Consider the following 14,845-nt stretch of genomic DNA (forward strand, 5'->3'; position numbering starts at 1 on the left):
TGGTGTTTGCAATTTATGAACTTAAAGTGCATGATAGCAGCAACAATATTCCTGAGTGTTTGCACCAGAAAAGAATTGTGTGAAATCACTGTGGACCTCAAAGGATTCCAGTGTTGTCTATCATATTGTCATGGAAAGAGGAGATTGCAATGAACCATTTTAGGAGGCAGCCAAGTTCATTCAGCTTAACTGGACTGTCTTTTATACCTGGTCAAGCACTTTAATATTGACTTTTTTTCTTAACTTCACAAAGCATGGAGCTGAAGTTTTTTTATACGTTCATGGGATGTGAACACCACTTCTGAGATCAGTATTTACTGCCCTTGAGAGTGTAGCGATGATTCAGCTTTTCGAACCATTGTAGTTTTTGTGACGGATGTATTTGCCCCAGTGCCATGAAGTAAGGAGTTGCAGCTGTTAACCCAACAGCAATATATTTCCAAATCAAGATGATCTTAACTTGAGGGAAGTGCTACCAGTAGAATCCAAACTGAGTGATATCGAGTTGGAAAGTAAGTGCTGCATGATAATGCTGTCAATGACACATTTGACCTCTGTGCTAGTGATTGAGTAAAGTGAAGGGGCAGTAATTGCATAGATTGGATTTGTCTTGTTCTTTGTGGACTGGGCATATCTGGGTACGTTTCCAATTTTGTGATATAACATCAGTATTGTAGGGGTACTGGAGCAACTTGGCTAAAGGCAGGACTAGTTGTGGAGCACAAGTATTCAATACTGTAGCTAAAATGTTGTTTGGCATCATAGACTTTTCTGTTGACAGTGAATTGGTGGAGCCATTTCTTGGTATCATCCAGAGTGAATCAAATTAACGGAAGCCTGGCTTCTATGAGGGTGGGGACTTGGGGAGACTGAGATAGGTCAATCTCTTGGCACTTAGGACTGAGGGTGATTTCAAACACTTCAGTCTTGTCTTTTGCATTCTTGGTAAGCTCCACCATCATTGAGGGCAGGTATGTGTGGAGCCTTTTGCTCCAGCTGACTGTTTAATTCCTGACCAGCATTCATAACTGGTTGCGGCAGGATTGGAGAGCTTTGTTCTGATTATGAGATCGCTGCCTATCTATGCTTATAGCCTACGCTTCTGATGGTTAGGATATCTCTGAATTTCAGTTAATGTTCCTATGTTGATGACTCATCTTTAGGTACACCCAGTACTACTGTTTTACTGATCAGGCTTGGTCCCCAAACTTGACAGTAATGGTGGAGTGAGGAATATTCATTTACAGGTAGTAGTGGAATACAGTTCATGTGATGCCACAGCTTGTCATGGATGTCTAGTTTTGAACTGCATCACCACAAGCACAGTCATCTCCAAATACACCTACGTGAGGTAGATTGGAAGGGTGAAATCAAGTTGGTTTTCTGTTACCTGCTGCAGGCCTGTTGTGGCAGACAATTCTTTCAAGGTTGTGCCAGCTCAGTCAGATATGTAGCCTCTGAGCCACTCTTGGTGATGGAAATTTAACTTCTCAACCTTGAGTAGATTCTGTACCTTTGCTACTCCTTGTGCTTCTTCCACAAAGTATTTGATATAGTGAAATGCTGATTCTGTCTGCTGAGGTAAGGTGAAGTGACAGTCAGCAGGAGGTTTCCTTGCACATGCCATCAAACTTCATTGAATCTAGACCCCCAAGGCTCCTTTTGGAGGAGTCACTTTGCAGTCATTCCACGTGTTCAAAGTGTAGTGACCTATTTTGAAAGGCTTTGCAGTCCCAATCCCATAATTAGACTTGAAAATTGAAATTCAGTATCTCTCTAGTGAAAAGAGTGATTAGTAATGTAAAATGCCCTACAGATGAGAAACTCAATTTTCTTTAACTACCTCATCTACTCAAGCGTGTATTCCAAGTAACTTATGATTTTTTTTTTGCTAATGAATACAGAACAGATTCCTAGGCACAGTCATATTGATGCTAGTCCATCAGCCCAGTTATTTGATGTCAATAGAGCTTAAGGTTGTAAAGGAGTAAGGAACCACCTACATTGGAAAATATTCTGCCAGTCAAAAAATGTTTAGCTCCAGTCTTCTCTGTGAAACAGACAGTAAATAATTTGTGTGGAAGATTTGTGCATCCAAATCCAAATGTAACTTAGGTATCTTAGTGTCACAGTACTTGTTATCATGGCTCGGATGATTATTTTCTCCTAAATGGTTTTTTTTCCCACTTTCCATCTACGAATTTAGGTTATTTCAACTCAGTATCACTTTGTTTTGAAACACGCACATTACTGTTGTTAGTGTTACCACATTTTTTACATGCCAAGCTCATTCGTGTTTACAGTACATTGCTTCTCCTTTTGCCACTAAAGCAGAAAATGCTGTTACTGGAACGTGCAACAAATCTGTCAGCAGGTGTAAAGAAAAAGCACAAGTTAATACATTATAGATATTAATCACCTTGAGCCTTTTTTTTAATAAATGCCAACATATTTGAGCATTTGCAACATTTTATACTTGCATTCATATTTTCAAACTGTAAGTTAAGTTTTTTTTTTTCTTTATTTCTTATGATCTAATTTACCCTGTGAAGACACCATGCCATCAAAATTTCTCAAAGGTCACGGTGGCTGTTGTTTAAGGCAATTGGTCTCTCTTTGGTTACTATGTTCATCTAGAGCTGAGGATCTTTTGGCAGCACCTTCCAAAATATGTGACATCTACCACCTAAAAGGACCATTGCAGCAGATCCATGTAGACACCACCACCTGCAAGTTACCTCCAAATCACGCCACCCGACTTGGAACTACATCATTGTCCCTTCACTGTTGCTCGGTCACAATCTGGAGCTCCCTTCCTAACAGTACTGCTTGTGTCCCTAAATCACAGCTACTAAAACAGTTCAAGCAGCGAGCTCACCTTCTCAAGGGCAATTAGACATTGTGTATGTGGACTTCAGGAAAGTGTTCGATAAGGTTCTGCATGGTAGTCTGGTTAATAAGGTTATATCACTTAGCATCGGGAGAGCTAGCCAATTGGATACAAAATTGGTTTGAAGGTGGGAGATGGAGGCTGGTAGTAGAGGGTTGCTTTCAGACTGAAGACTTGTGACCGGCAGTGTGCCACAAGGATCGGTGCTGGGTCCACTGCTTTTCATCATTTATATAAATGATTTGGATGGGAATGTTGGAAGTATGGTTTGTAAGTTGGCAGATGATGCCAAAATAGGTAGTGTAGTGGACAATGAAAAAGATTATCTCAGAGTGCAGCAGGACCTTGATGAGATGGCCCAATGGGCCAAGCAGTGGCATGTGGAATTTAGTTGAGATAAAGAGGAGGTAAGGCAAACCAGGGCAGGTTTTGTACAATTAATTATAGAATCTGTACAGTGTGAAAGCAGGCCAGTCAGCCCATCAAATCCACACTGACCCTCTGAAGAGCATCCCACCCAGACCCATCCCCTTACCCTATCCCAGTAACCCTGCATTTCCCAGGGCTATTCAACCTAACTTGCATGTCCTTAAACACTATGTGCAATTTAGCATGGTCAATGCACCTAACCTGCACACCTTTGGACTGTGGGAGGAAACCGGAGCACGTGGAGAAAGCCCACACAGACACAGGGACAAGTGGGAGCCCTGTGAGACCTAGACATGCAGGTGCATAGGTAGACAGGGTGGCGAAGAAGGCATTTAGCACACTTGCCTTCATTGATCAGAACATTGAGTGAAGGAATTGGGACATCATGTTGTGGCTGTACAGGGCGTTGGTGAGGCCCCTGAAAAGAATACTGCATACAGTTCTGGTCACCCTTCTTTGGGAAGGATGTTGTTGAACTGGACAGGGTGCAGAAGAGATTTACAAAGATGTTGCTGGGACTGGGTTTGAACTATAGGGAGAGGCTGAATAGGCTGGGGCTTTTCTCCCTGGAGCGTCAGAGGCTCGGGGTGACCTTCTAGAGGTTTATAAAATCATGAGGGGCATGTATAGGGTGAATAGCCAAGGTCTTTTACCTAGCGTGGGGGGGTGCAAAACTAGGAGGCATAGATTTAAGGTGAGAGGGGAAAGATTTCAAAAAGGACCTGAGGGATAGTTTTTTTTCACGCAGAAAGTGGTGCGTGTATGGAATGAGTTGCCGGTGGAAGTGGGTACAATTACAGGATTTAAAAAGCATTTGGATGGGTATATGAATAGTAGTGGTTTAGAATGATAAGGGCCAAATGCTGGCAAATGGGACTAGGTCAAATTGGGATGTCTGGTCGGTACAGACAAGTTGGACTGAAAGGTCTGTTTCCATGCTGTATGACTCTATGACTGGGTGATAAATATTGTCCTTGCCAGCCATACTCACTCCTCTAAAGCAAATATTTCAAAAAGTACTGAGAATCATTGATAACATACTTGTCTTGTATTTACTAACATGCATATTAGTTCCAATCCAAAATAAATCAATCGAGCAATTTAGTTTTGGACAACGTTACCTTCCGTTAATTGAAAATTGAAAGCAGTCAGTCAGGCACAGGCCTTGTAAGACTAGGCTGGTACTTTATGCCATCTCAATGACCTGTCCTGCCACTGTGATTTCTATTCATGTTATTCTATGAAGACAGTGCGCAGCAATTTGGCAATAAATATCATTTTTAAGTGATCTTATTAGTAAATTTCAATAATGATGCCACAAGACAGGAGCAGAATTAGGCCATTTGGCCCATCAAATCTGCTCCACTACGCAATCATGGATGATATGTTTTTCAGTTCCATTTTCCTGCCTTCTCCTTGATCACCTGTCTAATCAAGAATCTATCTATCTCTGTCTTAAAGACACTCGATGACTTTGCCTCCATTGCCTTCTTTGGTAATAAGTTCCGCAGATTCACCTCTCTCTGGCTGTAGAAATTCTTCCTCATCTCAGTTCTAAAGGGTCATCTATTTACTCTGAGGCTGAGCCTTCAGATTCTAGTCCCTCCTACTCGTGGAAACGTCCACTCTATCCAGGCCTTTCAGTATTCTGTAAGTTTCAGTGGGATACATTGATTATGTTGAGGAAAGGTCCAGAATAAACTTAGCAAAGACTTTATCCTCACATTAAAAGAAAAGCTTACACCCTATAGAATAGTTATACTTTTGTTTAAAAAAAGCCTGACTAAGCGTCCTGTTCAAAATATTCATTTCCATTCCAGTGGACTGAGACTATGGAATTGTGATCTTCTGTCACTTGGCCTCAAAATTTGGCCTTCAGTGTTATAGTTTTTCATCAGTTACCTGGATGGAATTTGTAAGAAAATGGAGAGTCTAGAGGAGTACAGCCTTAATAACTTCTTTAATTCTTTTTCTTAATACGATTTCAAAGTGGTAAAACTTTTGTTTGGTGCTTACGATGTCAGTGGGTTGGTTGCTGATGTAAAATATTTCTCAACTTACAGAGTCATCTTAAAGTGTTCAATGTGCGAAACTGTATTCAACCAGCGAGCTTTGTTACATAAACACTTGGAACAGCACAAAAACAAGTTGAAAGTGTGTGTGTACAAGTGTCCTGTGTGTAAACTGCTCTACATGCACAAACAACTGATGATGGAGCACTTCAAGGTAGGTGTAGTGACTCAAGGTAACTAGCCTTTCTCAGTCAAGTAGAGTTAATTTCCAGGCAAATGTCTTTTGTGGTCTGTGGTGTATGTATGCTCGTGAGCTCATCAGGGAAAGAAAAACATAATAGCAAGGTGTTGCTGCTTTAAGCATTCCCACATAAACTCATTTCGAAAATAGTGATGATACCATTCTTTCTTTTTGGAAAAAAAGTGATAACAGATGGCCTGTATTTTTTTAAAGCTGAAGTGAATTGAAGCTTAACTGACTCCATTCCAGAAGCTCTGTTGGGTTGGATTTTTTTTATATAAGCAATATTTGAGAATGTTGAACTAAGCTTGACAGTGTTCTGAAATGTAGCAGGCTTTATTTAGATTGAAGGAAAGAAGGAATATGGTAATATGTTCTGAAATGTGTTTCCAGGAAAGGCTAGTGATAGATAGTAGTGAGAAATATGTCCTGCAAAACCACAATGTGTGATAAACAAGGTGTTTGGTTTTCACAAAAGTAGTTAACCATAGAGCGCATCTCTAAGATGTCAGAAGAAATTCTGGAGGTCAAAACAACTGAATTTGTTCTTTTTCAGCCATGAAAAATCTAGTGATAACTGCATGGTTTATTAGTGTGTGATTGGATAGCTCATTGAGTTTGTCTGATAATTAAGTGCACCATAAGAGTCCAGGAAAATCCTAGGTTTGAAAGTTGGCCTGCATTCCATTAGTTAATCTGAAGCACGGTTTCCCAAACCGTATTCCCCAGTGGGCACACAAGTTGAAAATTTGGAGTTGCAAGCTCTGAAAGAGCAATGGCTGCTTTCAAGCTTCGTCTAAGTGTTAACAGCCACAAAGCCCCAGTTAAGTCCTTAGTTTTGGTTAATGATGCTTGTAATTTACCTGACTGATCTTTAAGGTCTGATTCCTGCTCCTAAAAAAAGCTAACGAAAAGGCAAATTTTTTAAAATCTCTCAGGATTGAATCCTTGGCCTCCACACTGTACGCTTCTGGGCCTCAAAGCATCTCTCCACCCTAATCCCATGGTTCTCACAGTTTGGTCATGAAATTTTCGAAACCTTAAAAACAAATCACAATGGGAAAATTTTTGGAAAGTCTATCGAGACCGACTGACCTGTGTAAGTAAGTTAGAAACCAATAACACGAAACAAATGAAAAGAGTTATGAATCTATGAGATATAAACATAGTATTTTATAAATCCTTGCCATGATGGAAATAATTATGTGTCATGGTTGGGCAAAGTACGTTCTAGCATTTGTTCCACATCTTTAATTGGAAAATAACGGGATAGGAAATTATATTGTCAGATCTGAGTATTTTGTTTTAAATTTCTGCTTTGATGGTGACTTTTACAGGCAATTTAACTACAAAGGGCACCATTGCTGAGGCCTGATTATTAACCTTAACCAAAATCCATAATAGTGCACTTCTGACAAGTGAGAAAGCCACTGCTAAAATTGTACTTGCATATGCTGGGTCTTGTCCCACAGCATGCACAATCAAGACTGCAACACGTTGGGAATGATAAACTCGGTTACTTAAATTTATGATCTCTTACTGTTAACAATGTTATACTGAAAAGGGAATGTTGCCATAGTCCCAGAGGACTGTAGGCTGTTTTCTCTCATTTAAAGAGAGACAACCTAACGTGTGTATAACCCAAGGGTTACCAGGCTTCCGGCAAAGGGTGAGATCAAGAAGGCTGGACTGTTATGGTGATTTGGTATGGGAATCAAACCTGCACTCTACATTGTAACCCTTGTCTAACTAACAGAGCTAACTGATCCCCCCGATATTATCACATATCTCACTATACTTGAGAGATAGTATCCAGCTCTACACCTTGTTATCTCACTATACTTGGCCTAGTTAGTACTTATCCAGTGACTACAATATTCTGTTATCCCACATTATGTTCTTAGGGCACCTTGTGCTGTGACTTTTAAATTTTTTTTGAACACAGTTGTTTTTATACCTATATACCAATCTATTTATCTATATATCATGACTAAATGAAAGCAGGATGGTTACATACACTTTCTCCATCACATTTCAGCACTATACACAATATCGCATAATTGTACACTAGACACTCTTTAAATACATTTTCAACTGGGATTGTTTTGTATGCAAATTCTTTTGTTAAATCATTTTGAATAACTTTTGAAAACCATTCCATCACCATATTTGCTTTTATAATAACTGAAACACCCTAATGTAGTGTGAAGATTGGGGCAAAAGTATGTATTTCCCAATAGGCGCTGTAAAGTTAATTGTAAAATTAACATTTATGAGAATCAGTACCGTCACTAGCAATCTTGCTGAGAGGCCTCAGCCTTTGTGAAAAGGCAAGGGTTTGAATCATTGTTCTCTCCACAAACTGGCATCAGAGGTGATTGAACAACTGTAGTTCTCAGCAAGTGACCATGTTTCCCATTCCCAACATGCTGCAGTCTGAGTGTGCACGTTCTGGAATAAGTCCCAGCGTGTGCAAATACAATTTTCACTTGTCAAAACTATTGTATATTCTGGCTGACGTCAATAATAAGGCTCAGCAATGGTAACCCTTGTTAAATAACCTGGCAAAAGTCGCCATCAAAGTTAAGCAGATTATTAGAAAGAAACAAAGCAATGGAAATGTTGCCATGAAGCTGGGTAACAGCAACAAACAGTTGTTGTAGTCAATCGCCTTGGCTTAACCAGAATATTAATCTATGACTGGTCTGTTCTGATTTGGTGCAAAAGTTATTATAACCATTATTGTAACCTTTTATTCCTCTTGCACCACTGTCATTATTTTAAGTTAAAAAAAATTAATGTAAACTTTGGAATCCATTTTCAGTTTTAACAGGAAAAGCTATTTTTCTTACATTAAATGAGTATGAGAGTTTGTGAGTGGCATTGATATTTTACAGACCAACTTACTTATAAAAGATCCTGCAAAGAATAATGTTATTACTTTTCCTTTCATGGGATATGAATATTGCTGGATTATTGCCCATTCCTAACTACCTTTAAACTGAGTTGCTTGCTAGGCCTTTATAGAGGGCAACTAAGTATCAATGCTGTGGCACTGATTCACGTAGACCAGACCAGATTAAGATGGCAGATTGCCTTCCGTAGAGTATTAGTGAACCACTTGAGCTTTTACCACATTCAATGGGAGTTCATGGTCACCTTCACGCGACTAACTTTCAGTTCCAGATTTATTAACTGAATTTAAAATCCACCAGATACCATGGTGGGATTTGAATCTATATACCCAGAAGCTTAATCTGCATCTTCTATCCACTGGCATTACCACCATACCACCACCTTCCCCAAATAAAAATTCGTATAATTCCCAGTGCGATGCAGCCTGGATGTGTTTAACGTGGAGCAGTGTCCCAAACTGGTAGCAGTGTGAATCACTCAAGTAATTGCGTAGACTGTGTTTCCTCAGGCAGTAGCAATTGAGGTTGTTTTTAAATGATTTTCAAACAAGTTAAAGCTTGAACTCTAGTTCTTTTTTGACACGCATTTTTAAGTGCCTGTGTTTTCTGTCAATAGGCAGAGATACTGCCCGAGAGCAAGGAAAAGAGCGTCAGCTGGAGAGACAGAAAAACAAGTTGGATAGACAGACAGGCAATGTATGTGTGTGGGTGGAATAGAGGTAGACATATTTGGGAATCTTAGGATTGAAGGAGCTTTGGGGCAACTGCCCAACACCACACACCCCTGATATCCTTTTTTTATTCATTCAAAGGATGAGGGCATCGCTGACTAGGCAGCATTTATTGCCCATCCCTAATTGCCCAGAGGGCAGTTAAGAGTCAACCATATTGCTGTGGGTCTGGAGTCACATGTAGGCCACACCAGGTAAGGACAGCAGTTTCCCCAAACAGTTTCCTTCCCCAAAGGACATCAGTGAACCAGATGGTTTTTTCCAACAATCTGCAATGAATTTACGGTCATCATTAGACTCTTACTTACAGAATTCTTTTTATTGAATTCAAATTCCACCATTTGCCATGGCAGGATTCGAACCCAGATCCCCAGAACCTTATCTGGGTCTCTGGATTAACAGTCCAGTGATAATACCACTAGGCTATTGCCTCCCCATTTTCCCAATCATGACTCAGTTCACATTCAGAGCACAATCTAAGAGGAAGTCTCCTAGTACAAAAGTGTTTTTAAAATGTCTGCAGAGGGTGCAATACCTAAAATTCAGACATATCTTTGCTGCTAACAAGGAATCAAATCCTGGGTCAATTTTTTTCTGACGAATTTTATCTTGATTTAGCAGTAGTTATTTCTCTATGGCCCATAACTGTGCAATATTAACTCTAAAAGGGAGCAAGTGAGCATAAAGAGAGGAAGAGCATCCTATTACTAGACGACCTTCCAAATGTGGTTGCTGCCACTGTTACAAGACATAGAGTTACCTCTTTCGTGGTGATTCCTATGCCAGTGGCAGCAGTGGTATAGATCAGGCAGTCTTTCTAACATCATTTTGATGCGGCAAGCCAGTCTGTTTTCCTACCTTATGAGAAGGAAGTTAATTTGATGTTCATAGTGGTGAGGGGTGATGCATGAGGGTTGTTCACACGTGCTCGTGTGTGTACAAACGTACCATATGTTATTATATTCTAAACAGTAATTGTACTTCCCTTTTTTGTTCATATGAAGAATTTAAAAAGACTGTTGTTTGTAAGTTATTTTATGCATCTGTAGAGTGTAACTTATGTGCATTTGTTTGTTTTCTTATCCACAAAACAATTATTCTGCTGGCTTTTGAGATTTGAAACAAAGCTTTTTCCAAGTTTCTTCACAGGAAATGTGAATTTCTCTGCCTCATACACTCTCAATTATCCACTGTTCCATCCCTTATTGACCACCTATTAACAACCATTTATGTGTCAAGGATAGTTTCAGGGTATATACTTTGTTATCAGTTCAAATCATGGGTGCTTCTTAGCTTAGTGCAGTCAAAGACGTGCCAATATGCAGAGTTCTCTCTAAACATCAGTTAAACTCTGACGTCTGCCTGTGTTTACTTGCAACGTTTAGGCTTTGTGCCTATAATGGGAAATGTGCCTATACTTGAAGTACAGAAAAATATGTTTTGTCATACACGTTTCTGTCCATATCCAACAACGTATTGAACAGCAGTCATACTGATACATTGTTGTAGTACCTGATTTTAAAAAAAGCTAGTCACTGATAATGTATAGAAAAGCTTTCAAGAAAAGAATACCATCGTCCAAAATGTCTGGAGCTTCTTAGCAAGAATGAAAAACAAAAACATTAGGGATCACATGAGCATTCCCTGTAAAGTAAAATACTAGCTGCAGAAATCTGCAAAGGTATTTATTTTCCAGAAAAGAACCAGAATGATTTGCATTCTCTTAGAGGTCTGTGATAAACGTCAATGCAAATCTATAGATCCTGCCATGCTGTCACCTTATAACAGCACAGTCTTTGCTACAATGCCAACAATGAAATACTGATGCTCTCATTTGGGGACTGTAGCAAAGCAAACAATGATCAGAAAATTGAAAGTAATTTACCAATATAAAAACTTACAAATTTGCTTTGTACTTCGATGTTACTAAATTGGAACATGAGTACTAGGAGCAGGAATAGGCAATTCAGCCCCTGATGCTTGCTCTGCCATTTAATACAATCATAGATGATCTCATTTTGGCCTCAACTCCACTTCCCTGCCTGCTAGCCATAACCTTTCAAAATGGTGTTGTAGTTCAAGGATAAGCCTTGCAGTTTGGTGGCATTTTATTTTGCTGTTTCATACTGAGAAAAGTCCCAGTGTTCACTAACCAATGAGAGTGCAGAATTCTTAGAAGTTATTAAGACAGAAGACTTTCTTACAAGGTAAATTATTCAACATTCACCTTTCTAAAGTTTTAAACCTGGTATCACTTATTTTTTATCTGCCCCGTATTTTTCCAGTTTATTTATTTGCTTTATATCTACTGACTACAATCATTAATTATGAATCAGCAACCAAACTATATTCTGCAGTTAATGTGTATGAAATGGTTTAGAGAGTCGTGAATGAGCAATGGTTTAGTGCAGAATTAAATTAACATTTTTCAAAGTTTGAATGGAGCAATTTGTGTGGAACCAGGTTCTGCTGTGTCCGTTTGTGTGAAGAAAGATAGAAACTCCTAAGATACTAGGCATTACCTGCTTGCCATGTGTATGCAAGTTGCAGGATGTTAATGATAATTTTCTTTTTAAATTAGGATGTTCACAATAATACACAAACCCCTGAAAAGCCTCCAAGCCCCCTGCCTCCCTCCAAGGACACATCCAGTGATCAGAAAGCATCTACAATGCAAGCAGCTACTAATGGTGTCGCTCCCAACAGTTTGAACAGCGACAAAAAGGACGAAGCTACTGTGGAGAAGTCTGAAACACGACCAAAAGTTAGGAGGCCTGGCTGGACGTGTGCCGAATGTCTGCAGTGGTTTCCAGAGAGAGAGCTCTATGTATCCCACATGAAGAGAAGTCACGGAAAGGTAAATAGTTTATCTTCATAATTTAGTTCTGTTGGGATTAACAAATGTGTATTCCTTCCATTTTTATGGAATTATTTGGAACTTGCTGATTAAATATATAGAATCCTAGTGCCTGGTATTAGAAACAAGCCCAACAGGTCTATGGTGTTAATGTTCTACAGCACAACCTCCTGCACGGCTTCATCAAACTTTAACAGCTTAACTTAATATTCCTTTTTCCTGCATGCCTTTTTCTAGCTTTCCCTTAAAACATCTGTTCTACTTGATTGCTGCCGCTGTTACAAGATATAGAGTTATTCTTTCATAGGATGTGGGCATCGTTGGCAAGGTCAGCATTTGTGTTCCCATCCCTAATCATCCTTGAAATAAGAGTGAGCCTCCTCCTTGAACAATTGCAGTCCACCTGGCATAGATACATCCACAGTGCCAGGGGCGTGAAGAGGGGCAAAGGGAGAGTTCTAGCAGAGAAGAAAAAGTGATTTAGTTGCAAACAAGGATGCTGTGTAGTGGCAAGTTGCACATTCTAACCACTCTGAAGCTAAAAAATGTTTCTCTGAATTAATTGTATGGTTTATTAGGGACTGATATTTCTGAGACTTGGCATGTAGACCCACATAGGCAATAAATTCCTTTTGAAATCTAATCACTTTCTATGAGCGTAATGAGAAACTTAGTTTATCCAAAGAAAGGTTTCACTAGTGTCAGTGAGATGAGCAGCCTTGCTTAAGGGAATATATTTTGTTCAAAACAACAGATAAATAACTCTTCTTCAAAATGTGTCATGAAATATTTTTATGTCTACCAGAATGCACAGGCAGGACCTCAATTTAAAATGCAGTCTCTCACAGCAGCATAGACGCTGTGCTCAAGTTCCTGACCCACAATGAATGTACAGCAAGGGCTTGCGTTAGATTCTAGAGATTCAGTAATGATGCCAAAATCCATGCAATTTTTCATTTTAGTTTGCTTGAGGATCTCTAGCTTTAATCACTATGTTTTAGAATCAATTCATTAAAAATTAATATGACATAACTTGAAACTTTCTTTAAAAGCATCAATTGAGTAGAATGTTTATTTGATAAATGCTTCCTACTGTAATTGAAAAAATTAATTAGTAAACTCTGATTTGGCTAGAATCTAGAATGGTGATGTGAGATGGTCCTGGATAATATAATAGAGGGAAAGAAGATCACTTGTACATATTGAAAACCTTTAATCATGTGATCATTAAAATGACTCCCACACCCCAACTTTGTCAACACAAAAATCATGTATTATCAAGTTCTGCAAAGGTCTTCAAATGTACCCAATTTTAAACCTTCCATCTTTGCTTGCTGTGCTTATAGCTGTCTGGATCCTAAGCTCTGGAATTCCCTGCCTAAACTTCTCCAACTTTCTTACCTCTTTTAAGATGACCCTTAAAACCTATCTCTGTGACCTGACTTTAGGTTGTCTTATGCGTCTCAATATAAAATGACAACCTCAACTGCTTCACACTCTGGCCTGGATGCTCACACTGAGAGCTCCTCCAGAGGTATCTGTATTTTTTTGTATCCAATCAAAGTTGGAAATAGGGTTTCTGACACTGATTGGAAGATCTGGGCTATTACTGACAATGAAAGCGAGAGTGGTGGGAAAGTGCTGTCATTTCTGAGTCACCTTAACTCAGTAATGTCTGAACTCCCACAGTTTATGATTGGTCCTCTGGTTCTGAACTGTTAATCTGAAAGCTGAGCCAGGTATGTCCTGAGGGCATTTTTAATGATTGACGCACCACCCTGTATCATCGGCTTGGCCTGGGCTGTGGTAGGAAGAAGCATTGCATTTAGAGTCATAGAGATGTACAGCACAGAAACAGACCCTTCGGTCCAACTTGCCTGTGCTGACCAGATATCCTAAATTAATCTAGTCCCATTTGCCAGAATTTGGCCCATATGACTCTAAACCCTTCCTATTCATGTACCCATTCAGATGCCTTTAAATGTTGTAATTGTACCAACCTTCACCACCTCCTCTGGCAGTTCATTCCATACACACACCACTCTGCGTGAAAAAGTTGCTTTAGGCCCCTTTTAAATCTTTGCCTTCTCACCTTAAACCTATGACCTCAAGTTTTGGACTCCCCTACCCTGGGAGAAAGACTTTGACTATTCACCCTGTCCATACCCCTCATGATTTTATAAACCTCTATAAGTTCACCCTTCAGCCTCCAACGCTGCAAAAACGATAGCCTCAATCTATTCAGCCTCTCCCTTTGGCTGAAACCCTCCAACTCTGGCAACACACTTGTAAATATTTTGCTGCACCCTTTTTACTGGTATCTGGCTTAGTTCCCTTTGTTGAATCAATGATGGAACTGATTGACCTGCATATAGGACTGCAGTTCTTCCTATTTAGCTGTAGGTAATGTCAAAGCTGAAATAAGTAATCTGGTCACAAGTAACAGGATTCTTTCCCTCCTTGCTTCACACTTTTTCTGACTACTGGCTAGCTTTCTGATATTAGCAATGAAATTCTACCATTTGGGGTTTCCTAAACTGTGGCATTTGTCAGTCTGATAGAAATTAGGTAGATGAAATGTTCTTTTACACAAGGGTTTTGTACACAGGCACAGGGGAGTCCGTTGTGTGAATTTCTCTGTTGTTTGGTTTAACGAATCTGATATGGCAATGGTTTAATGATGTGTCCACATGACTGACCAAAATACCATCTAATTATGGGGCAGTATTAAATTATGGTAAAATTGCTGTTGGCTGTGCCACAAGCCACC

The 14,845-nt window shown here is 39.5% G+C and overlaps 1 protein-coding gene across 1 annotated transcript in view; it reads left to right on the forward strand.

The window, feature by feature from the left end:
- Nucleotides 1–14,845, forward strand: part of LOC125481051 (zinc finger protein 592-like) — a 38,135-nt gene that overhangs the window by 20,498 nt on the left and 2,792 nt on the right. Inside the window, exons 3-4 of the mRNA XM_048617025.1 lie at nucleotides 5,310–5,545; nucleotides 11,800–12,075. Coding sequence (XP_048472982.1) covers nucleotides 5,310–5,545; nucleotides 11,800–12,075 — 512 coding nt within the window. The remainder of the gene's footprint in view (nucleotides 1–5,309; nucleotides 5,546–11,799; nucleotides 12,076–14,845) is intronic.

This window comes from Rhincodon typus, chromosome 36 (genome assembly GCF_021869965.1).
Source record: "Rhincodon typus isolate 14 chromosome 36, sRhiTyp1.1, whole genome shotgun sequence".
NCBI lineage: Eukaryota > Metazoa > Chordata > Chondrichthyes > Orectolobiformes > Rhincodontidae > Rhincodon > Rhincodon typus.